General features: G+C 39.2%; 2 protein-coding genes across 13 annotated transcripts in view; one reads left to right on the plus strand and one right to left on the minus strand.

Moving 5' to 3' along the window:
* NCBP1 (nuclear cap binding protein subunit 1) overlaps positions 1-25,108 on the plus strand; it is a 51,167-nt gene extending 26,059 nt beyond the window's left edge. For 2 of the 6 annotated variants that reach the window (XR_002336867.2, XR_014824399.1), the window contains exons 15-24: positions 1,720-1,823; positions 4,665-4,787; positions 5,758-5,860; positions 6,677-6,770; positions 8,057-8,160; positions 9,388-9,502; positions 11,113-11,241; positions 11,809-11,922; positions 13,303-13,575; positions 24,297-25,108. Coding sequence is in view for 2 of the 6 variants with exons in the window: in XM_021066300.2 (XP_020921959.1) it covers positions 1,720-1,823; positions 4,665-4,787; positions 5,758-5,860; positions 6,677-6,770; positions 8,057-8,160; positions 9,388-9,502; positions 11,113-11,241; positions 11,809-11,922; positions 13,303-13,416 (1,000 nt within the window). In the remaining 4 variants the exon portion in view is untranslated. Of the gene's footprint in view, positions 1-1,719; positions 3,161-4,135; positions 4,300-4,664; positions 4,788-5,757; positions 5,861-6,676; positions 6,771-8,056; positions 8,161-9,387; positions 9,503-11,112; positions 11,242-11,808; positions 11,923-13,302; positions 15,110-24,296 lie in introns of those variants that run through there. The other 4 variants (XM_021066300.2, XM_084990395.1, XR_014824400.1 and 1 more) reach the window with 3 other exon arrangements.
* XPA (XPA, DNA damage recognition and repair factor) overlaps positions 15,803-25,514 on the minus strand; it is a 147,226-nt gene continuing 137,514 nt past the window's right edge. For 4 of the 7 annotated variants that reach the window (XR_014824537.1, XR_014824524.1, XM_084990715.1 and 1 more), the window contains one exon: positions 15,803-17,004. Coding sequence is in view for 2 of the 7 variants with exons in the window: in XM_084990715.1 (XP_084846841.1) it covers positions 16,856-17,004 (149 nt within the window). In the remaining 5 variants the exon portion in view is untranslated. Of the gene's footprint in view, positions 17,005-23,210; positions 23,453-25,514 lie in introns of all 7 variants that reach the window. The other 3 variants (XR_014824543.1, XR_301366.4, XR_014824529.1) reach the window with 1 other exon arrangement.

Raw genomic sequence — 25,514 nt, forward strand, 5'->3', positions numbered from 1 at the left:
CCAGGCTTCTCTAACTTAAATTCACCATTTTCCCCTTTGTGGTTGGTTAATATTTTGTGGAAAATGTTCTGAGCTTAACACTCACATCCTATTTTTCATCAGACCTCCACTGACAACTACTTTTTTTTTTTTTTAAGTAGTTTTATTTATTTATTTATTTATTTGTCTTTTTTTGCTATTTCTTAGGCCGCTCCTACAGCATATGGAGGTTCCCAGGCTAGGGGTCAAATCGGAGCTGTAGCCACCAGCCTACGCCAGAGCCACAGCAACGCGGGATCCGAGCCACGTCTGCAACCTACACCGCAGCTCACGGCAATGCAGGATTGTTAACCCACTGAGCAAGGCCAGGGACCGAACCCACATGGTTCCTAGTCGGATTCGTTAACCACTGCGCCATGCCAGGAACTCCGACAACTACTTTTATATGCCACCACTACAGTGGTTGCCAGGTGATGGTTCTCACTTTCCATTATTCTTTCTACATTTACTAGTTGGCATTCTACGGTAAGAGCTTTCCTTTTTCACCTATTTATTCCTGTGTTTATGTATTAGTAGGGACTCTTTCATTCAGTGGGGTTTTTTTTTATTTGTTTTTTCATTTTTTTTGAAGTTTTATTGAAGTATAGTTGATTTACAATGTTGTGGTAATTTCTGCTGTCCAACAAAGTGATTCAGTTATACATACACACATCCATTCTTTTTCAGATTCTTTTCCCATAGAATTTTTCACAGAATATTGGGTAGAGTCTCCTGTGCTATATATAGCAGGTCCCCAATGGCCAGTCATTCCATATACCTCAGTGTGCATATGCCAGTCCCAAACTCCTGGTCCATTCCTGCCTCTGCCCCACCTTTCCCCTTTGGTAACCTATTCAGTGTGTTATAATTCATGACTGTCATTTTTTTGATGCTCAAGTTGTCCCTGATTTGTCCATTGAGAGTCCCTTGTGGCTCATGTGGGTTTGTTTTGTTTTGTTTTGCCACACCCTTGGCATATGGAAGTTCTTGGGCCAGGGATCAAACCCACACCACACTTGTACCACAACTGCAGCAACACCAGATCTGCCTTAACCTGCTGCGCCATATGGGAACTTCCCTTTTTTTCCCTTTTTTTCTTTTTTAATATCTCCTTCCAGTTATTGAGCATTTCCTTATTTGTGGCACAGGTTCTAGGCTCATCCTGTGTTTCCTTGCCCCTTCCCAGGAATCATCAGTTTATTCAAGGAGCCCGAGTTTGTGTTAATGTTTGTGTGCCGTGAGCTGTGGTGTAGGTTGCAGACACGGCTCGGATTGCTGTGGCTCTGGCGTAGGCTGGGGGCTACAGCTCCGATTTGACCCCGAGCCTGGGAACCTCCATATGCCATGGGAGCGGCCCAAAGAAATAGCAAAAAGACAAAAAAAAAGAAAAAAGAAATTTGACTCCCGTTAGGCTCAGTAAGTATTTATTGCTACAATATAACTCATCTCCCAACCATACAAGCTGTGTCCTCTGCCTCACCCTACCTCACCATCACTGGCCCACATCTCAGTGCAAATCAGTCAGTTCTGAAGAAGGCCGGAGTTCTGTTGTGCTGGCCTGGACAAAAATTTAAAGGACCTGTTTTCCCACTTTTACTTCTTGGTTGTGAGCTGACTCCAGGGTGTTGGAGGTTAAGCTGGATATTCCCAAAGAATGGAACATATGAATGACATTTTCTGAGGCTCTTGTTTGTATTGCAGGTTATCTTACCATCAGCGTATATTAGATATTGTCCCTCCTACCTTCTCCGCTCTGTGTCCTGCAAACCCAACCTGCATTTACAAGTATGGAGATGAAAGTAGCAGTAAGTAATAAAACAAATCTATTTTTAAAAAGTACTAATGCAAGTATTCTCTGAAGTCAGTTATCTAAGATGAAGAATGAACTTTTTCTTTTCTTGGGGTTATATTTTCTGTTTGAAAGGTGATCTCTCACTAGCCATTACTGTTTTATTTGCCCTGTCATCATTATGAAGGTTCATTGTGATTTACTTGGTTATTACTAGGTTGTTTTAACTTTTTTCATTTAATACTATTTATAATGTTACATCCATGACATTGTTTTAAATGTGCTGCTAAGTATAGCAAGATGAATTTATAGCCAGACCTTATTAAAATGAAAATGTTTGTCACAGCAAAGGCGATTACTTGAATTGATTATCATTTGAACAGTTCAGCTGTCAGAACATAGGTGTACCTAGACTACATTTTGGCCAGCAGTATGCCTCTAGAATTCTCAGATATGTTCTGACTTTTTCGTCACATCATTTCTGAGATTACACTGTCAATCAGGGGGGCTGTATAATTTGATATGCCATTTTGTGCTTTATACTTACTGAAGGTAAGGGTGTACATTGTGATCAGTGGCGGGACTTAGGTGCGGGGTTTCCAGGCTAGTCTTTTCAGATGGTACCAAACATGGCTCTTCCATGAGCCTTCCATTTCAGTGTGTAGTGGTGCTTTGCATCTTGAAACTCACTCCTCTCCCTTGCCTTCTCATATGGCACCACTGCTTCTCCACCTGCCCTTCAGACTACACCTGTTTTCCTTGAAATAAACTCAGTCAGTCCCAGTGATAAGTACATTTCCTACGTTACTATGTCACTTAATCCTTAAAACGGCTCTGAGAAATAGGTATGTTTATTATACCAATTGTACAATGAGGAAATGGCTCCAGAGAGGTAAAGACAGAGTGAGATTGCTTCTGAATGGTAAAGCCCAGACTCAAATCCAGGTTTACTACCTGAACAGTCCCACTCTTGACCATTGTGTTTTCCTGATATGGCACTTATAAGTGCCAGGTTCTGCGTTTTCTGCATTGTACTGGCTCAGCGAACCATAAGATGATACCGTTTTTGATATCCAAGAGTTAAGACTTTTGTTAAACACTGAGCTTTCTTTTTCCCCATAGAAATAGCTCAGCCTAACTTTGAAAGGCCTCCTAACAGTTGTTCTAACTTTGTTATTTGTCAGTTCTTCTCAGGTTAACCTCTACTTTATCCAGGCCCACTTCTTTTTTTTTTTTTTTTTAACTGCTTCTTGTTTTTTTGTTTTGTTTTGTCTTTTTAGGGCCCACTCATGGCATATGGAGGTTCCCAGGCTAGGGGTCTAATCGGAACTACAGCTGCTGGCCACAGCCACAGCCACACAGGATCCAAGCTGCATCTGTGACCTGCAGCACAGCTCATGGCAACACCAGATCCTTAACCCACTGAGTGAGGCCAGGGATCGAACCCAGATCCTCATGGATGCTATTTGCATTTGCTAACCACTGAGCCATGATGGGAACTCCTCATGCTTCTTGCTCTTGGTTTTGCCTTTGTGCCATTATCCCATTCTGGAAAGCCCTTTCTGTTCTCTAATTCCAATTCTCTCTCCGGGGTCTAGCCCAAGGTACACTTCCTGTTTTGTTTGTTTTTACCTTTAGCAAGGCAGTTTTATGTTGCTCTCTGGCTGCTGCTTTTGTGAATATCTTGGTTTCCCCCCTACACCTAGAATGGAGACTCCTCAGTGGCAGGGGATTCTCTCCCCCCGCCCCCGCCCTTATTTTCTCCTTTCAAGGAAAAGCACAGAGCACATGTGATCTGTTGTAACTGATTTTACTCACTCTAAGTTCTTGGTAACTCAGTCTGTCAGGCAGGATTGCCTCTTTGTTACCTCTTTGTCTACCTTACATTAAAAGTAGATTTCTGATTGCTCTGGAGATGCCTTACAGTATAAATTAGCACAAATTTTACACAGTAAAGACTCAACAGATATTAACCAATAGTAATTATGTGGAGTCACAGCACATGAGCATCTGTCTGGCTTAGGTAAATACAAGTGCGTAGACTCAGCAAAAAAGAAAAGCAAAAAAATCTGTCATTAGTTGGCATCCTTCACCTTGCTCAAACTCAAACTTAGTTTTCACTATCTTAGGAAAAAGGAAAAGGAAGGGTACATTGACAAAAATGAGAGAAATACATTGATTTTCACCTTTTACAAAAGGAATTTAGGGAGTTCCCGTTGTGGCTCAACAGGTTACAAACCCATAAAGATTCGGGTTCGAGCCCTGGCCTCCCTCAGTGGGTTAAGGATCTGGTGTTGCCATGAGCTGTGCTGTAGGTCACAGATGCAGCTTGGATCTGGTGTTACTGTGGCTGTGGTGTAGGCCGGCAGCTACAGCTCCGATTTGACCCCTACCCTGGGAACTTCCATATGCCACAGGTACAGACAGCCCTTTAAAAAAAAAAAAAGAAAGAAAAAAAAAAAAGAAAGAAAGAAAAAAGAAAAAGAAATAAATACAAAAGGAATTAGAAGACTGTCAAAGGACAACTGCATCTGCATCCATACTTCCCCTCAGCCCTCATCCCTGAGGAAGAGCAGCACCCCTTGTAACTCTGAATTTCAGTTAGCCACGTGTTCCTAAGTAAGTATTGAGGCGAGAATTAGTTCTTATGCTCTCTTTCAGGTGAAAAACCATTGACCTATTAAATGAAACGTTCACGGGTGGTTGTCTTTATATACATTAAATATTGAGCTTAGGATAAAGAGTACTGTTTTTGAGGTTGTTTTTTTTTTTTTTTTTTTTTTTAATCTCTCTGTTATTTATTACAAGAATAGTCTTAAAACGTGATCTACTTCCCCCACCCCCATTCTGTGCTTAGACACCCTTCCTGGACATTCAGTTGCCCTCTGTTTAGCTGTGGCCTTTAAAAGTAAAGCGACCAACGATGAAATCTTCAGCATTCTGAAAGATGTACCAAATCCTAACCAGGATGACGATGATGGTAAGAGAATTAAACACTCGTATTTGTTTGGCTTGTCCAGCCTGTCATTTGTTCCTAGAACCCAGGTTGTCCCTTAAGCATTCCCTGCTTTCACCTTAGAGGGGTTCCTATGCAGGATGACTGATGTATTATAAAGTGATGTTCTCTCCAAATAAAACTACTATAATAATGATTCACATTTATGAAGTATATGCCATGTAATAATTCCAACCAACACCTCTAGATTTTTTTTCCTGGGGAAGAATGGGAAAATTAGTAAAATAATTTGTAAGTTTATCATCAATAAGGAGATAAGACAAAAAGTGATGAGCAGGATTTGCTATATCACACATTAAAACATCCTGAAAAATACAGTAACTAAAACAAAACATAAGTCAGTAAAACAGATGAAAAGTCTCCTGTGACAACTGGGTAACCATTTGGGGGGAAATTTTTCTTAGAGCTGTATGTAATATGGATACTGAAAAATAACTTAAAACATTATGGTATTTGGATTATTTAGTACGGTTTTGTTTAGATTTTTCTAAGAAAATGTATTATGATGTTAGAGAAAATATATTTAAAAAGTACAATTCATGATGGTGGTATCAGACTCTGTCAGACATCTTAGGACACAGACCTAAGTGTGAAGGGCATACTGTGTTTTCTTCTTCTAACTGTATTATTAGAACCACCATTTAGAGAGAGATGAACCAGGAAATCTATGTGGAATTTGTAAAAAGAAATAGATTATATAGAAGAATTAAGCAAACAATTCCAAAAAACTAACAACTAAGATTATGCTTAGTTTTACATTTTAAGTGTTTGAAATCGGTGATGGTCTTTGTCGTTTATTAGCACTCATAGAATGTTGCACGAATGTCTGACTTAGCATTTGGATGAGTGTGCCATCTTTAGTGATTCAGGCAAGGGAACAGAGAATTGCTATACTAACATTTTCCTAACTCTCTTACTATGGATTATTTTTCAGATGAAGGATTCAGCTTTAACCCATTAAAAATAGAGGTCTTTGTACAGACTCTGCTACACTTAGCAGCCAAGTCATTCAGCCACTCCTTCAGCGCTCTTGCAAAGTAAGTGCAACCAGAACACACACCCTGTCTTGAGGGCTTATAACTTTGCTTGGTGAATACCAATAGCATAGTAATTTTAACCCATCAAATATCAAGATCTTAATAATAGTATTACATAATTTGATACATTGGGTTTTGGTTTGTGGTAGCTAAAATCCCCATCCTGTGGCTCCCGTCAGTCTGTTTGTATAGTTTACGTGTATATACAGAATGTACATTTTTTTCACATAAACTTTTAAAGAAAGAAACGAAAGACCTGGATTTATAGGGCATTCATATAAACAGTTAAGAAGTTCCCACCTTATCTAAGCGTCTTCATTAGAAGAAGGTGAGCAGAATTGAGAGCCAGCTATATTTTTGGGAGACACCCAAAAGTTGGCATCTAAAGATAGCTTTCTGACTTGTCAGTCCAAAAGAAGAAAAAAAATTTAGCTATTCCTCCAGTCAAGCAGAGAAACTGGATTCCTCACCCCCATCTCAACTTCCAGGTCTCTCTGTGACCTGCCAGGTTCCCATAGAAAGTACAGTCATTATTGCACCTGTGTTTGGAGACAGTTCCTCAGGCCTTACCTATTCTCAGATACGTGGTAACCACAGTCCTAGGCTAATGACAGTATATTGTAATTCTATGATTTTTTTTGACAAACTGCATATAAACTATGATTTCCTAATCATACCTTTTATACCCTTAATGGTAAATATTTTGTATTTTTGCACTTACATATTTCACTGTAAATTCACATTGTAAAGGCACTGTAAACATTAAAAATGCTTAGTAAGTTTATATGTGGTATTTTCTCTCCCCCCCATCCAAAGATTTCATGAAGTCTTCAAAACCCTAGCTGAAAGTGATGAAGGAAAATTACATGTTCTAAGAGTCATGTTTGAGGTCTGGCGGAACCATCCACAGGTAAAACTATTTAATTAGACATGTTGAGGTGCTGAATGGGTTGGATGGTATAAAAATAAGGCAGTTGGAGTTCCCGTCGTGGCGCAGTGGTTAACGAATCCGACTAGGAACCATGAGGTTGCGGGTTCGGTCCCTGCCCTTGCTCAGTGGGTTAACGATCCGGCGTTGCCGTGAGCTGTGGTGTAGGTTGCAGACGCGGCTCGGATGCTGCGTTGCTGTGGCTCTGGCGTAGGCTGGTGGCTACAGCTCCGATTCAACCCCTAGCCTGGGAACCTCCATATGCCGCGGGAGCAGCCCAAGAAATAGCAACAACAACAAAAAGACAAAAAAAAAAAAAAAAAAAAAGACAAAAATAAATAAAAATAAGGCAGTTAACACCATCATTTTAGTTTACAAAGTAAGAAATTTGACTGCCTATAGAATGTTTTATTTAAAGTCTGTAATTTCAGGGCTATGGGAGTAGTAATTTTTGAGTCCCTCTTTAAAGAGCAAGTGTTACGATTTGGTTTGATATTATCTCAGCACATTTTTAGTACTCAAGAATGCTTATTTCTTGAAAGATTCCTTAGTTGGGTAGGAAATAATTATCTGGTCTATCCAATTTCTATAAACAAGGTCCAGATTTCACAAATCTCAGTATACTATTTTCATATGTGTTAAAAAGCATTAAAATAAATTTCAGAGTATATTTTAAATTTTCATGATAAAATGCTCCTGAAATTTTAAATTCTAGAATTCAATGAAAATTATATATTTTTGTATAAACTACAGTAGTTTTCAGAAAAATTTAAGTGTTAACATTCAGGGTTTTTTTTAATCTTTATTGGTGTTACTGTATATAATTTTTTTTTTTTTTTTTTTTTTTGTCTTTTTAGGGCCACACCCGTGGCATATGGAGGTTCCAGGGCTAGGGGTCTAATCAGAGCTGTTGCTGCTGACCTACACCAGAGCCTCAGCAACACCAGATCCGAGCCAGGTCTGTGACCTATACCATAGCTCACGGCAATGCCGGATCCTTAACCCACTGAGCAAGGCCAGGGATCGCAACCTCATGGTTCCTAGTCAGATTAGTTTCTGCTGCGCCACAACAGGAACTCCTGTTGGTATTACTGTATTCTTAAAGTAAGTACCAGAGCCAAGCAGAAGGCAAAACAAATAGTAAGACCTCATGGTTAAATTGATCAGTTCCATGGCCACTGAAGATGAATGTCACGGTCCTCCTACTTTACTTTTGAAGCAGTGGGATTATTGTGGCCTACGTAATAACACTTATTCTCTCTTCGTAGATGATTGCTGTACTAGTAGATAAGATGATTCGTACGCAGATTGTTGACTGTGCTGCAGTAGCAAACTGGATCTTCTCTTCAGAACTATCTCGTGACTTTACCAGGTAACATGGGTTATTTTACTAGGACTGTATTCTCTAAGAAATGTGGTCTCTTACACATGAGTTCCAAATTCTGATCCAAATCAGGTTGATATTACTATCAGTCCAATCTGGCAGGATTGCATTTTACAAAGATTCCACACAATGGATATACACATACCCAGTCTAGTTGCAGTGTCTCTTAGGAACACACCCATAAATTAGGACTCAATCAAGTAGAAATACTTATGAAGGATCTAGGCTGGAATTTCCACTGTGGTGCAGCAGGTTAAGGATCCAGCTTGTCTCTGCAGTGGCTTGGGTTGCTGCAGAGTTGCAGGTTTGATCCCTGTCCCCACAGTGGGTTAAGGGTCTAGTGTTGCTGCACCTGTGGTACAGGTTGCAGCTGCAGCTCGGATTTGAGCCCTGGCCCAAGAACTTCCACACACCATGGGTGCGGCCAAAAAAAGGAAAAAAAAAAAAAAGAGGATCCAGACTATTGGAAGGGAAGATCAGGCTGTATATCAGGGTTTCAACTAGACAGTGGGACTAGGGCAAGAGTTCAATTCCCCTGGGGACCTGAAATGCGTATTAAGAACTAGGAGAAGTCAGTATCCATGATAGATTAAGTACACATCACAGAGGGAATGAGGAAAGCCTGGTGGGCACCTGAATGCCACGGGGGAGGAAGGTCTCACTTCAGTCATAAAACTCCTAGATTTAATACACAGAAGATTCATCCATTCCACCTAAAGGAAAGAGACTTTTCATTAAGCTTGGTTCTTATACGTGAAGTTGAGTCCATAGGCTTTATAACTGATCAGGACTGGAATGGCAAGAGTTGACACAAAGTTACTTGCAAAGACAGAAGCATACATCACAACCTTTATCCTCTTCATTGTATCTGTTATTGGCAGAGGACACTAGACCGAGTCCTCTGACTAGTGAGTCCTTAGGGTGAAAGGGCGTGGCCTAGGATTATCATACCAGCCAAGTTGGCATTCACAAATGAAGGCAACAGAAAGACCCAGCACTGCCTTTAGGAAGCTCACCTGAGTCTCACGGATAGAGCTAGATGCTTGCACAACTGGTAACACAAGAAAACTCCTAAGTGTTGTTAGAGAAATGACTTATTCTGCCTAAATAATAGAAGGCTATATCAAACCTTAAGAATGAGTAGGTTATGAAAGTTGAGAGGTCTTATATTCTCTTAGTGTAACATAGACTAACCAAATGCCTTATTACTTTAAGATTGTTTGTTTGGGAAATCCTGCACTCCACAATTCGTAAGATGAACAAACATGTTCTGAAGATTCAGAAAGAGCTAGAAGAAGCTAAAGAAAAACTCGCAAGGCAACACAAACGGGTGAGTCTCATGATGATTGTAAATGGTCCAAGGAGGTTTACCAGAAACTCTGGAGAATATTAATTACCTTGATGGGAACTTATTTTTCTGAGACCAAATTAGGCGGAGCTGTTTGCAGGAAGTGCAGGAAGAGGAAGGACCCGTGGTCTCCTGTTCTCTGTTCTGTGTGGTGAACCTGTTTAGGAAGCCACAAGCCTGACTTTTCCATTATTCACTACCTCTAGATCATGTTTGCCTTCCCAAAAGGGGAGGAAGCGAAGAGAGGAGGACACCCGTGTTTCTGTGAGTTTCTGATGCAAGAGGGAGAAGATTGTTGGTGCTCACCACTAACCCAGTACTGTGGGGAGAGGGGGCCATCATTCCCAGCCTGTAAAATTCTCATATTAGTCACTTTAGTATTTTAGCCCCTTTGGGTGGAAACAGTGAACTGGCTGTATCCTGAAATGTAGCGTAACAGTGCTGGTATTGTTCCTGATAGAATTTTCTAATGCTATGCACATTTATCAGAGTAGAGGGTGAAAGCAAGAATGACTTCTGTGAGCCTAGAGCAAGTGCAGGTGCTAGTCTCCATACGGACATGTGTATATAAACACTGACAAACCTAAAATACTGTAAGGTAAATGGCATCATGCCCATCTTACATGTGTATAAACGCCAGGGACTTTCCCTCATGCCACACTGGTCTCTAGATATATGGTATCCAACACAGTAACCACCAGCAACATTTAACTTTTTTTTTTTTTTTTTTTTTGCTTTTTAGAGCCGCACCCACGGCATATGGAGGTTCCCAGGTGAGGGGTCAAATCATAGCTACAGCTGCCGGCCTACGCCACAGCCACAGCAACTCAGATTCCGAGCTGCATCTGCGACCTACACCACAGCTCATGGCAACGCCAGATCCTTAACCTACTGAGCAAGGCCAGGGATCGAACCCTCAACCTCATGGTTCCTAGTCAGATTCGTTTCTGCTGCACCACAGTGAGAACTTTTTTTTGTTTGTTTTAAACATTTAACTTTAAGCTAATTAAATTGTAATACAATTTAAAATTCAGTTCCTGAGTCACACTAAGCACATTTCAAGTGCTGAGCAGTCATGTGTGGCTAATAGCTTTTGTGAGGGCATTAGATTTATGTTGATGAAAAGTATTGTGATGAGAGATGCCCGAGGCCCTAACCCTGTAGGTTCTCTTGGGGGCAGTGGCTCTTTGTTCACAAACTCAGGTTCACAGCAATTTCATAAAAAACATACCTGGACATTTTCCATGGAACTTCAAAGCTGTTTTCATTTTAATAGAAGGAAAACGTGACACACATCTCCTTCTTGAATGGACTGCCTTGTAAAAGGCATAACTCATTTCTGCTTTGTAGCAAAACACTTCCAGCACCATTACCCCAAGACTAGTGCCACTGAATTTCCCTGGCTTAGATAAGTACTCCCAGGACTTTGGACATATGCCTGTATATTTGGGACAGTGGATAACTTTTACTGAAGAGTACAAGTCTTCACATAGCATCTTATCATATACAATAAAATCCTCCTGTTTAGTTGGTGGGATTGAATACACTGGAATTCTAAATGGTATTTTGTTTTTGTTCTTTGCATTCTGTAGCGAAGTGATGACGACGACAGAAGCAGTGACAGGAAAGATGGGGCTCTTGAGGAACAAATAGAAAGACTGCAGGAAAAAGTGGAATCTGCTCAGAGTGAACAAAAGAATCTCTTCCTTGTCATATTTCAGGTATCTTGGCTTGGGACGTTGATATGTTCAATGAAACAATACATTTCTTTAGTTTTAAAAAATGTTTTAAATCATACACGCTCATTCATAAGATCTTAAATATATTAAAATGCACCATGTTTACCTCCAAATTCTGTTTACTTATTAGCATTCTTGCATGAGCATTTCTCCATCATTTAAATAAAAAATTGAGGATGCTTTTGTTAAATATCTCTTCCATATTTACTCCCAATCGTTGATCTGTTTAGATGGTTGTTTTATCTAACTTTTGAGTATACATACATTCTTACTGATATCCTTAGAACAGTTGCTAAGAAAAAGTACTGGCATAAATAATCTAGACATTAAAGGTCTTCATGTATTGCCAAAAAGGATATACCATCGTATGTTATCACAGGTCTGCTTTTCTGCACTGACAGCATGTACTGAATTATGACAGCTAAAGATACATGCGACAAAGAGCGGATACAAGCCATACTTTTGAGGTCTTTTGGTCAAAAATGTGACTGTTTCTGAAATACAAGAATTTTTTTCTAACACCTGTGGAATTTTGTACCCCACTCCTAGCGTTTCATCATGATCTTGACTGAGCACTTAGTACGATGTGAAACTGATGGGACCAGTGTATTAACACCGTGGTATAAGAACTGTATAGAGCGGCTCCAGCAGATCTTCCTTCAGGTTTGTGAGAAACTTTGGGTAATGAAGATCACTATTCTCAGCTGCAGGGATTTTCTATTTTAAAAGCTTGTCAAATTTGTTAGGTGGCTATGTAGGACGTGTACATAGCCCTTAAGTTTGTGTCCATTTCTTCCTACTGCTGTTCATCAGAATATTTAGGCTTAAATTACCTCTCTATCCCTTAGACTCCTAATTGCCGTTCTCTTTGCTGGAGAGTCTTGCTATAATACCAGATATAGAGGGAAAAAAATTGCTGAGGGGAAAGTAATTAGATTTTAAGGACCTCTGTAAATGTTCACATGATAACCTTACTTCTGGGTTATCATGTGAACTCAAGTTCCCTGAGGTCTTCATAGAAAGCAAAAGGCAACACCTGCTCTCTGCTAGATTTAAGTTACACATTTGTAGGAGAGTAGAACTAATCCTTTCTATATTCAGACATCAGTACCCCAAATCTTCATTTGTTTGTTCTAGAAAAGAGTGATTAAATCAGAAGGCAGAAAAGGTGGGGGGGGTGTTCTGTAAGCCCCCCCAAAAAATTCACTCTAGGTGTTTCAGTTCCTGACAAAAGCTTTATTACCCTAGTCCCCTAGGAATCTGAATATATTAAAATTTATACATGTACATACAGAAGAAAATATTTCATTTTCTGACTTTTTTTTGGTTAAGTCACTGATTTTCAGTAAGATGAAAAGGGAGCTCTTTATTTTTGAAAGATAAACAAGATTTGGGTTTCCTATCTTATGGGAGACACTAACAATCATTGGCTAATTCTCTACTAAATATCTTTTTTCCTTTGCAAACAGCTTTTTTTAATGTCCTAACAAAAAGGAAAAAAAAAAGGAAATGACTCCATTAATTTTCTTATGTTTCAGAGACTGGTTTTAACCATGGTTATTTAACAAATAACACTATGCTATTCTTACTTGTAATGAATGTACCTTCTCAATCTGGGTACTTTTTTTTTTTTTTTTTTTAATGATTCGTATTTTTCTCCATTATAGCTGGTTTACAGTGTGGGCACCAACTTTTTAAAATATCCTAATTAGCAGGGAGACATAGCTGAACCTCATGGAAAGCAGTAGTAGAAGCAGTTGCTGCTGCTATTGCCTTGAAGCATGAATTGCATTTACAGAGAAGCAGGCCAGAAATGGATTTTTTTTTTCCCCCCATTACTGAACCACCCTTTTTTTCCTATTTCCCCCTACATTTTAATGTTGGGGCTTTTCAGGAGCCCGTTACTCCTGATAACCACTCTTTGCCCCTGCTCGTTCCCATCATCCCACAGTGTGGGTGGGCTGCCGAGGGAAATGTTCTGCCGGATCCCTTATGTGCTCTCTTTCCTGACGTAAACATTTACTCCCTTTTCTCTGTCCACAGCATCACCAAATAATCCAGCAGTACATGGTGACCCTGGAGAACCTGCTCTTCACGGCTGAGTTAGACCCTCACATCCTGGCTGTGTTCCAGCAGTTCTGTGCACTGCAGGCCTGAGGGTCGTCCTTTTTTTTTTTTTTTTTTTTTTCTTCAGGATTTTGTTTGCAATCTCAAAATAATTTGTCTTATTTTTGATGGTTTCAATGCTTGCTTTCTTGTAGCATCCTTTCACTTTACTAAAGGAAACAGAGGGGAAGGAAGATGGTGAAGAATATGGTAATTGCCCCTAAAAAGCAGATATTCCCTAATGACAATAATGTGATGATGACCATAGGATGTATTATATATGTGACAGATACAATTTTTCTCTGATATTTTTTCTCCTGAAGGCACAAAAGATAACTGATTAGAAAAAGAAGTATATGAAACACTAGAGGTCAAACTTACAGAGTAGTGTGTAGAACTGATGGGCTTATCAAGTAGCATAGCTTTTCACAGCTCATGGATAACCTAACACAGCTGAAATAAAACTAAAAGTATGTTTTTTAAGCACTGGTATTTCATGATTTATCATCTCCGTCTACTTTAAAATTGGTGGTTTCTTACTAAAAGTGTACTTACCTCCATCTGAAATTTTCTCTTCAAAATATTTTTTCATAACTGTAGTATTTTAAGAAACTGTTATTAAAAAGTGTTACTAATTAGAGTGGCAGTTTCTAAATACATCTGAACATAAATCACCTTCAGATTTCTAAATTTATTTTTTATGTCCAACGACAATCTCTGGGGGTGGAACACAGAGTTCTTAAGGCTCCCTGATAATTCCAGTGTACAGACAAGTTTTAGAACTGTTATCTTAGAACATCTGGTCATTTTCTCAAAACTAAGATTCATCCAAGGTCGTATTAGTGAGTTAACATGCTAAACTGCAATTAGAAGTAGCTAGATTGAATAACTATACTTGGCAGTAGGTGTAGGTTTAGGTTATATTTCTGTGGAATCTGGTGCAAGTAACTACTAATTCCTGAGCCTGTTTCCTATATGGTGTTGTTCATTAAACCTTTGAAAAAAATTTACCAGTAATTCCACAGCTGGTATCTTTGTGCATTTATACAATATAGGTATTTTTTTAACTTAGTCCATCATAAGTTTATGACGCATTAAGCATTTTCCATATTGATACAGTCTTTTTGGTTTACCACACAGTTAAGTGGCTAGAGAATATAGAGTACACAATAGATGGGAACTCCTAGGATTTTTAAATACCATACATTTAAGAAATAATCACAAGATTAAGGTTGCACGGCAAGTTACTGTCAGAAAGGGAAGTAAAGTTCTTAACTAAATGTTCATCTGCTGATACTGTTCCTACTTCCTACAAACTATGTCATTCATTAGTTAGAAGTGGCTCCTATTCTCAGGAAGCTGAAGGATAACCATTTAAGGCTTTGGTAACTTTGCCCTAATCTGCTTTGTAATCCTTTCATAACGTACTGCAAAGTTTGGCTAGGTATACTTACTTGAGCCAAATCCTAGAGGAGTTTCTAGGTTTTCCTCCCCTTTTCTCTTGCACCCTCTCTTCATGTGGTAACAACTGCTTCTAATGACTGCTCACTGATGTTACTGGGCTCTGACCCAGTTTGGCAGCTAGGTATATGGAAAAACTGAACAAGAGATTGACTTTTGAAGGAATAAAAGTGTAAGAGCACACTTCCAACAGTTGCTGTCCCCCTCTAATGAAGCTCACACAGACAAAAGGATGGCATGTCACTGTACATCAGACCTTGCAATAAATGGATATTCTGCTAAACTACTGATGCCATTTAACATGCTTTTGTCAAAGTGACCGTATGCTTTTGTTTTCTTTGATTATAATCTCCCTTTGGTTTCCTTGATTCTCCATCTCCCTTCTAGAAATTATTCAGAAAGCAGTTCATATGAAGATAAGTTTGTTTGCTTTTCCTAGAAAGCGTTTAGCAGTGATTTGCATAATTTACTAATCTACAGGTATACCTGAAAATGAAAGAAGAGGATAGAACTTGGCCTTTAGTGACACCTGTATACCATGATTATCTTAAATTAATGGAAGTAAAGAGTGACTAGAAGCTACCTCAACTGGGCATGTCTATGACCACACTGGTTTTGGTCATAATACGTGCTCATTAATAAATGGCTGTTATGTGCCAGGTGTTATAGATTCACCATATTTGTCATGACAGTTCTTAGATTATTATGCCCATCTAAAAGAAAAACAGGCCCACGGAGTAACTTACCCAGGGTCCACAGCTAATGTGAACCTATATCCATGTGGTTCAAGGGCTCCTCATCTCCCAAGGTACTAATGCTGTTGTCAGCAGCCTGAACCCCTAGTTATTCTGTTTTCATAAAGCTGCAAGCTTTTTTTTTTTGTCCCAATCAGGTCATGCTGCCCATTTAAAATCAATTTTTACTGAGCTGTAAAAATTTAGCATAGCACATTAAAAAAATCAACACTCAACAGATATATAGTAAAGATTGCTGTATTGAATACTTACATAGAAAACAATTAGTAACAGTCTCAAGCCTATTTGGGTTTGACTTGTTTTGACTTTTGCCCTTAAGCATAATCTCCAAGAGCTATCTAAAGAGAAAAAATGTATAAAAACTTCCCATTCATTTATTTGTAGCAATAGGATAAAAAGTTCTTCCTGTCGAAGAACAACTTGAAAACACCTAGTTTATCTTAACTTGATTTTATCAAAAAAAAAAAAAAAGAATGCAGAAACCTTATAATCAAGCACAGGGGATCAAATCCTCTTACTCGATGTAACCACCTTGTAATCCTTTTGACAAGCTGGGCCATATCCAACTACCTAAACTTGATCCAGAAGCAAGCTGTCTTCCCTCCCAGAATTAAAAGAGAATACCTATAAAGCACCTAGCATAGTGCCTACATAGCACATGGCAAGGGCTCGGTAAATGTTAACAAGTTATGCTAAACTTATTATCAGCACCTTTGATCAACAAACAATATAGTTGTTTTTCCATTTTAATCTAGGTTTGAAAAGGGCTATCTAGACACTAATATTAAGGTCTATAGTAGTAAACCCTAAGTAAACCTGTCCCAGCAACAGCTCCTGCTCCCTGACACGGAGGTAGAAACGGTCTAGAAGACCTGGCCAGCCTCTGGTTGCGGTGGCCTACCACCGTCCCTGGTGTCTCTGGGGACAGGCATCCAGCTCAGCCAGCTTCTGCCTCTATACTAAAAGCTCTTCCTCCTCCAACTAGGGTTTGCCTTGGTTGCTTACTTCTCAATTTTAGTTGTTACCTAACACTTCCATCCCTCAGCTCCCATCCCTATTGTAAAGAATATATATATTTTGCCCACACCAGACCAGCTGGACTTTAACTGAAACCTGCCCTCAAGCCATAATGTACATAATCATTGAAGTATTATTTACACAAGTGTTTTATCCATCATGAAGACTTTACATTTTGGTGAATCCTGAACAGGATCAGTCTAAATTTCATTTATTTAAATATAAAACACTGTAAAATGGGATCACTTAACTAAAAATCACATTTTCTCATATGTCAATTCGTGGCCACACACAGTACAAGTCTTCCGGTACATGTCATCCTCCAGGTTTTCTTCTGGTCCATACACATGTTGATGAGCAACTGTTTCCCTTTTCCACACACTGCTTCTTACTGCTCGCCGTAATTCTAGGAAGGAAAAAAAAAAAAAAAAAAAGCCAGCTTTTCAGTGGTGCTATTCAGCTGAATCCAAAAATCCAAAAATATAAATTTGGTAAGCTTACTTTCTTAAAACTTCACTAGCTTGGCCTGTGAAATTACTCATGTCATTGTTGGTGTTAGTGTGAAAAAGGAGATTCAGAAATGGGATGTGTGGGCTAGAGGGACAGCAAAAAAAGATTCACGAAACAAGTAAAAGAATAGGGTTTGTTGAAGCAGCTGACTTTTGAAAACGGGATGCCATGGCAGGAAAGGTGTCAACTGGGTGACTGCGGATAAGGAGCATTTTAAATTCCTTGGAAGTCAGAAGCCACTTCTCTAAGAGGCAAGTCAAGCTTCACTTGCAGGAAAACTAAAAGCCAAGAACTCAGCCACTATAGTGAAGGTGCATCTTAGAAAAACTGCTCATGCAACTAACCTTATGTTTATTAAATTCTTGAGCCTATAAAATAGCAATATTTTAGGAGATGACTTGCTAATAGTTATTGCAACCTACATGAAAGAATCACTATTAAGACCTGTAAAGAGGGAGTTCCTGTTGTGGCTCATAGGTTAAGAACAAGACAGAGTATCTGTGAAGATGCAGGTTTGATCCCTGGCCTTGCTCAGTGGGTTAAGGATCTGGCGTTGCCGTGGGCAGTGGTGTAGGTCGCAGACGCAGCTCAAATCTGGCATCGCTGTGGCTATGGCGTAGACCACCAGCTGGAGCTCCAATTCAGCCCCTAGCCTGGGAACTTCCACATGCTGCGTGTGTGGCCCTAAAAAAGACAAAACAAAGCAAAATTAAAAAGTCCTGGGAATAACCAAAAAGTTTGTATTTTACTTCATCTTATCTGCCAGGTAGGGGAATTGAGCAAAGAGAGCATAGGAATCCAGGTCATTTATTCCAACAGGGACTTTTCTCCCTACATCATGTTAGAACATTTTTTACAAAGAGAATTACGTTGGATGCTTTGATAGCAACTGTGATATTCTAAAGTTTACATTGCATGTTACCTAAAGAAACCAAATGCTTCATGTTACTTAGAAATTAAGCTAAAACATCTGTTTCCAGTTTTAACGAATAAAAAGAAACACTAGCTGTTTACATTTTCCTATTCTGACCAATGATCCATCAAGCCCAGCACTGTCTTTGACAGCTGCACTACCTAAATGATCATTATCTTCTATAAACTCAACCTTAAAAATCAAAGTACACCAGAAGTTCTCGTCATGGTTCAGCAGTTAACAAACCCGGCTAGTAACCATGGGGACACCAGTTCAATCCCTGGTCTCGGTCAGTGGGTTAAGGATTCTGAGTTGCTGTGGCTGTGGCGTAGGCTGTGGTGTAGGCTGGCAGCTGTAGCTCCGATTTGACCCCTAACCTGGGAACTTCCATATGCTGCAGATGCAGCCCTGAAAAAAATAAAAAGTATACCAAGTAATCACACACATTTTCATTACCCATTTTAGATCTGTGATAAGTAGGATCAAAATACTACTTGAATCTTTATATATTTTCAGCCTTTGTTATACCATGAGGATAATGAAACAAGTAGAGCTATGTATCAGGCACTGTTCCCAGCACTTTATATAAATATTTAATTCTCAGGACACTGAGATTAAGCACAACTATCATCCCAACCTTACAGATGAGAACTGAGGCACAGAGAAGTTACAGAAGTTGCCTAAGGTCTGAAGGCAGAGGCACAGCCTAGCTTTGTCCATGTTCTTAACCACTAACTTTATTGCCGTTTTCATACATCTCCAGCGTGAAAAGTACTTAATCTGAGTTTTACTTTCAGGCTTCAGTATATACACCTCTGGATAATTTCCAAACTAGGGAGAAAATCATGTTCATCCAAACTCTATTTGTATATCTTGATATTCTGAAGAACTGGAATTTTTCTAGACATGAATCCTAATTTTTCTAGATATATCTGGACTGCCCTCTATCCTTTTATTATTCTACCTTAGGATATATTTTAAGTAAAAAAAAGTAAATGATATTCTGACCAGAACTACAGAGATGCCTCATAGTTTCAGATAAGGACTGGAAGGTGCCCCCAATTCAAATTCCACTACCTACTTTACAACTTTGTTCTGATGTGTAAGGTATACTGGCCACTTTTCTTTTATTACCCCATTAAGAAAATCTCTCAAAATCTGAATGCATCCCAGTTGTCCCAGCTAAGCTAACCTCTGCTCAATTTGAGCATTGTGTGAACTTAGAAAGATAAGAAAATTATTTTCTTAACACTAAAGGAACACTTAAAAGTCTAGCTCACTAGCCGTAACTGGTCACAACTGAACATGTTTTATACTGACTTTATGGCTTTTTTCCCCATCCTTCAGCTAATCTATCAAGATGTATAATGACAATAATAAAGCCTTATCTTTAGTATTTACTAGACACTCCTGGAAAAAGTTTTGCTACAAAGTAAGTTGGAGTTCCTGCCGTGGCACAGTGGAAATGAATCCAACTAGGAACCATGAGGTTGTGGGTTTGATTCCTGGCCTCACTCAGTGGGTTAAGGATCTGGCATTGCCATGAGTAGGGGGTGTGGGTCACAGACGTGGCTCAGATCCTGCATTGCTGTGGCTGTGGTGTAGGCCAGCCAGCAGCTGCAGCTCCAATTCGACCCCTAGCCTGGGAATCTCCATATGCTGCAAGTGTGGCCTAAGGGAAAAAAAAAAAAAAAAAAAACTGCTATGTCTGTCATCTTCTTGCCCTTCTTTCCCTACCTGAACGATCTAGCCCTAAAGCCATAAAGTCTAGCAAGTAAAACAGGCATCTGTGGTAGGATAGAGGGAGCTCAAGGAAGATAAGGAGGGACTCCTAGAGAGGCGGCAACAACAGTGAAGGAAAATTAGTCGCATTTAGGGTTAACCAAATAACTATATATATGTTATAAAGAATAATGGGAGTCAGGTTTCTCATGGTCAAAGTAGAGTTAAAAATAAGGAAAGGGAGAAAAATAGAATAAACCCTAAAACTTTGGATTAGAACTAGGTATAACAATGTGAATTCCAAGTTTTAATTATATACCACAGATAGACATACACATGTGTTGAGCTAGAAAGCAGTACGGAATGTTCAAAGAATGATGAAGATATGGCCAAAGGCTAGCTTGAAGATACTCCTGTTGGCCCAAATCTGAGACTTTTTTTTAGGGCTGAACCTGCAGCACATGGAAGTTCCCAGGCTAGGGGTCAAATCGGAGCTGCAGCTGCAGGCATATTCCACAGCCACAGCAACGTGGGATCCAAGCACCATCTGTGACCTACACCAAAGCTTATGCCAACGCCAGATCCTTAACCCACTGAGTGAGGCCAGGGATCAAACCTGCATCCTCATGAATACTAGTCCTAAAGCCATTAACCCACTGAGCCACAACAGGAACTCCCAAAATCTGAGTCATTTTGAGCAGCAAAATAATTAAGGATAGAAATGAACCAAAAGCCCCTGAGAAGAACAGGAATTAATGAATCCACAGCAGTAACAAATGGGAGAAAGGATGCTATAGAACGCTGAATTCCAACTGGTTAACTATGGAGGGAGCACGAATGTTAGAAAACAATTTTTGCAACCACCATACTAAAGACCGCTCATGCAAGAACCACCCATGGACGGATGATAGATAAATTCAGGGGGAAGTGTTGAGAAATAGGATATTTGCAATGTCTTGGCAGGGGTTTTCTTGCTTACAAAATCAAAAGTAAATACTAAGATCACCACTGAAACCAGATGAGTATCACATGCTTCTAGATGTGATGTCCTAGGAAAGTCACCTCATTTAAGTACTATCTAGCCTGAAATGAATAACCTTAATTGAACCATTAGGAGACATCAGAAAAATCCCAAATGAAAAACATATTAGTTCTAAAAAAGTAGCCAGGGGAAAGGAAAAGGAAGAGACTTACTCAAAAATGTCAATCTCACAAATGATAAAGGCTATGGAAATATTTCAGAATAAAGAAATTCAGAATGACTTGGTACTTAAAACCAATATCTGATCCTAAGCTGGATCCTGCATTAGAATGAAAAACTACAGGAGTTCCCTTGTGGCTCAGTAGGTTAAGGATCTGGCATTGCCACTGCTGCAGCTTGGGTTGCAGCTGTGGTTCAGATTCAGTCCCTGGCCCAGGAACTTCCACATGCTGCAGATGCAACCAAAAGGAAAACTATACAGAACATAATTGGGTCAACTGATAGCACTGGAAGGAGTTCCCATTGCGACTCAGTGGATTAAGAACCTGACACACTGTCCATGAAGCTATGGGTTTGATCCAGGGCCTCACTCAGTGGGATAAGGATCTGGTGTTGCTGCAAGCTGTGGCACAGGTTGCAGATGCGGCTCAGATCCTGTGTTGCTGTGGCTGTGGCATAGGCTGGCAGTTGCAGCTCTGATTTGACCCCTAGCCTGGGAACCTCCATGTGCCACAGGTGCAGGCTTTAAAAAAAAAAAAAGAAAAAGAAAAACTAACAGCACTGGAATATGGATGACAGATTAAAATGTATCAGTACTGGAGTTCCCGTCGTGGCGCAGTGGTTGACGAATCCGACTAGGAACCATGAGGTTGCGGGTTCGGTCCCTGCCCTTGCTCAGTGGGTTAACGATCCAGCGTTGCCGTGAGCTGTGGTGTAGGTTGCAGACGCGGCTCGGATCCTGCGTTGCTGTGCCTCTGGCGTGGGCCGGTGGCTACAGCTCCGATTCAACCCCTAGCCTGGGAACCTCCATATGCCGCGGGAGCGGCCCAAGAAATAGCAACAACAACAACAACAACAACAAAAGACAAAAAGACAAAAGACAAAAAAAAAAGAAAAAATGTATCAGTACTATATTTTTGTAAGAGAATATTCTTTTTTGACTTTTTAGGGCCACACCCACAGCATATGGAAGTTCCCAGGCTGGGGGTCACAGCCCTAAAAAACAAAAAAACAACAAAAAAAAAAAACCTTTGGAAAGTAAAAGTCAACTACCTTCTGCCAAACATGAGGGGCAGAAAGGCCAGACTTTAGAAGGGTAAGAAAAGGTTCGCTAGGCCTCAGGAGAGCTGAGGAAACCTTGGTGATGGAGAGGGAACACGCAGCAGTGGAGAGGCTGCTTTCTGCAGCCTTGAAAGCCTTACTGAAGCTGGAGAAAAGAACAGCCATGTACCATGTTCCAACATCCCAGTCCCACTGGCCTAAAATTTCACAACACAAAAGGCTGGGGACTACATCTCTTGGGAGGATATAAAAATATTCATGGTAACCATCAGTCTTGCTACTGATTATCTTCAGGGACCACTGCTTAAAGTTTTCCCCTAAATATTTCTTTCAATGAAAAATGTATTAAATACCACTCTAAAACTTGTATTTTAGCCATCTTAATATCTAATTTTGCAAAGGAGGCAGCTTCTATTCCAAAAAAAGCCCAATGCAGCTTATGAGGTAAACTTACAAGACAACTAGCTAAGGGAGACTAGATACTTCTAAATATCTGATGGAAACACCAGGGAAATTTTAACATAGGGTGCCTATTGATAACTAAATGAGAAGGTCACAACAAAATGATAAAATAGCATATAAAACTTTGATCTTATTTTGTCCTCGATAAACTGAAGCAGAGTAACAGGAAACTGTGTCCTTCAAACTCTCCCTAGCAAAGCCCCCCAAATAGTCATAAATATAACCACAGGCCCAGGATTTAAAATGTTCACAAACTTAGGAGGAGCCCCAAATGGGATTTTTCTTACCCACCTCTTTTGGGGGTGGAAGTGCATACTAACAAAAAATAAATAACTTAAGACTAACCTCTACCAGTATTAAGAGAACGCTGAATATAACTTTAAAGAAAAGCCTTACCACCACCTTATCTGTGGAAAGGAGCCATGCAAACCCAAAATATTTTGTATATTTGCACTAATTCAAAGTTCCCATCCAATATCAAGGCCAACACATACTGCATTTTTTAAAATCTAACTAAGCAGCAGTGATGCCATCATTTCTACTTCTGCCTTCTTGAATCTATGAGATCTGTAACAATTTGAATTTGCTGACAAGAAAATTCTTTCTTTCACCTTGTCTATATTTATACTTAGACCTTATACTATCTATACTTTTTAATTTTCTTCTGTAGTAAGAGCAATTCTTTCTCAAACTGCTAAAGTAGAAGACTATATTCTAAAAGCAGGTAAATGTAATCTCTTACCTTTCCATAAAGAAGTAAACTTTGTGTCAGCTTCTTTGTGGATCAAAATCAGAGGACCAAGAGGAACCAGGTTCCAATTTCTTTTCAACTAAAAAACTTTTAGACTTGCTTTTATTCCTCTCTGTTCTGAGCCTTCTGAGCAAACTGCATAGTAAGCTCCTTGTTTCTAATCTCTACAGTGTCTACTCCACTCTCAGCCCTTTGTGGCCTAGTCAGGAAGACAGGAACATATCCACCAACCTCTAAAGTAAATCAACAAGAAGAAGCCATAATTAAAGAAGGCAAGGATGGCATTGACCTCTGCACATTAAACACCAGAAGACAAGGGAATAATGTTTATAAAACACAGAGAACTCAGGTTTCCACATGCAAGAGAAACAGAAAAACATTCTTAGATTTGTAACAGAGTCTTGAAAATACACCACTCTTGTAACCACTTGGAAAGATTTCCTCAAGAGATATGCTTCGGCCAAACAAGAAATAAACTGAATTAAAGAGACCAGACTTAAGAGGTCCAAGAAAAAATTCAGGACCAATTTGACCTTTTCCAGAATAAAGAAAAACCATAGTAAGTTTATCTGGTGGTTAATAGCAGCAATTTAACATAGTGAGAAAAACAGCCAATTATGTTTGAATTTAATACTTTTTAAAAAAAAATAGCTATGTGAAGTGTCAAATCTTAAATGTTCTAGCCATACTAACATTTAATAGGTATGACTATCTTAACAGTATTATAGATAAAAGCATAAATTAAACAGGTGCCATAACCTTTTATTGTTAGTCAAATTATAGGCATTTAGTCACCTTTAGATGACATCTTGACCAAACTACAGAAACAGTTAAGAGACACACCCTTTTTAAAGTATTTCATCACCTTGAAGGTACATGTTTTTAACTCCTTTATCCACATATCATTGCCTACAGCAAAATACTATCAAGAAAGTGGCTTAAGGGGCAGCAGAAAGCTAAGAGTTGAGTGATTCAGGGAATGAGGCTAACAGAAACTATAGGTTGATATGTGATTAGTCTATAAATATGCCCTCCCCTCTCAGAGCCCTTTAATGTGCCTTCTGTTTATCCCTCAAGGTTCTCCTTCATGTTGGAAGAAAGGAAGAGTTGGGGTAAAACACGGAAGAGATTAAAGATAGCGCCCAAATTCAAAAGAAGCCTTTCTAAATCCTCTCAACTGGTCCTTACAGGTATTTTTGAAGATTGGGGTAGAGCAATGGCTAATGTAGGGGAAATTCTGGAGTGCAATCTTCTTATATGGCATCATTTGCTGTAGGAAACCTCTCTACAAAGCCATAAAAGTACGCTTACCCTCTGATTCAGGAAATGATACATTAGGTAACTATAATTTATATAAAGATGTATATAAGGATATTTATTACGGGGTTACCTGTCTTGATAAACTTTTTTTAAATTAAACTTTGATTTTTATTCTTTAATGTTAAGTTGATCAATTTTATATATCAAAAATTTTATTTGTAATCGATGTTGAATTAGAAACTACTGTTTCCCTCCCATAATTAGAGAATAAAGTAATAAGTGACAACTATTTGAACATGTATACATGAATAAAGTCCAAAGATATATAAGTGGATCTTTTACATGCCTTCAACATACAGTATCTTTGAGGGGGGGGGACAAAACTCTAAGAGTATCCTTCAATAGCCACACATGCAGAACTGCTGTATTCTTTAACTGGGGCATAATATTCCACAGGAATACTATAATTTATGGGATGTCACTCAGCCCTAGTTCTTGTCTAAGTAATTTATAATTAATGTCTCATTGATTCTGTACAAAAACTTTTGTGAGTGGTATAATCATCATTTTTATAGTTGAAGAAACTAAGATGCAGAGATTAAGGACCAATAAACTTCATAAATGTCCAACACTGCTGTGATTTTTATTAAAAATTTTTCAGGACCTATGCATAGAAAAGAACTGGAAAAACAGACATTAAAATGTTACTGATGACTGTCTCTGGTAACATAATTACAGGAAAGAATTTTTTGTAGTTTTCTGACCTCTCTGCAACTGACATGAATTTCTTGTACTGAAAAGAGGGAAAGAATTCCCTCACAATAAGAAACAGGGTAGGCTTATATTCAATTTTTTTTCACTTTTTCATTTTTAAGACATCTGAACTACCTTCATTCACCCTCCCAACCCTCTTCTAAATCCTAAACAAAAGCAAAATTATTAATTTTAGGAGTTCCCGTCGTGGCTCAGGGATACAAACCCAACTAGTATCCACGAGGACGTGAGTTCAATCCCTGGCCTCGCTCAGTGAGTTAA

The sequence above is a fragment of the Sus scrofa genome, chromosome 1 (assembly GCF_054392235.1).
Source record: "Sus scrofa isolate SSC_HxYL_T2T_F1_AM1 chromosome 1, Sscrofa_HxYL_maternal_Yorkshire_Landrace_v2.0, whole genome shotgun sequence".
NCBI lineage: Eukaryota > Metazoa > Chordata > Mammalia > Artiodactyla > Suidae > Sus > Sus scrofa.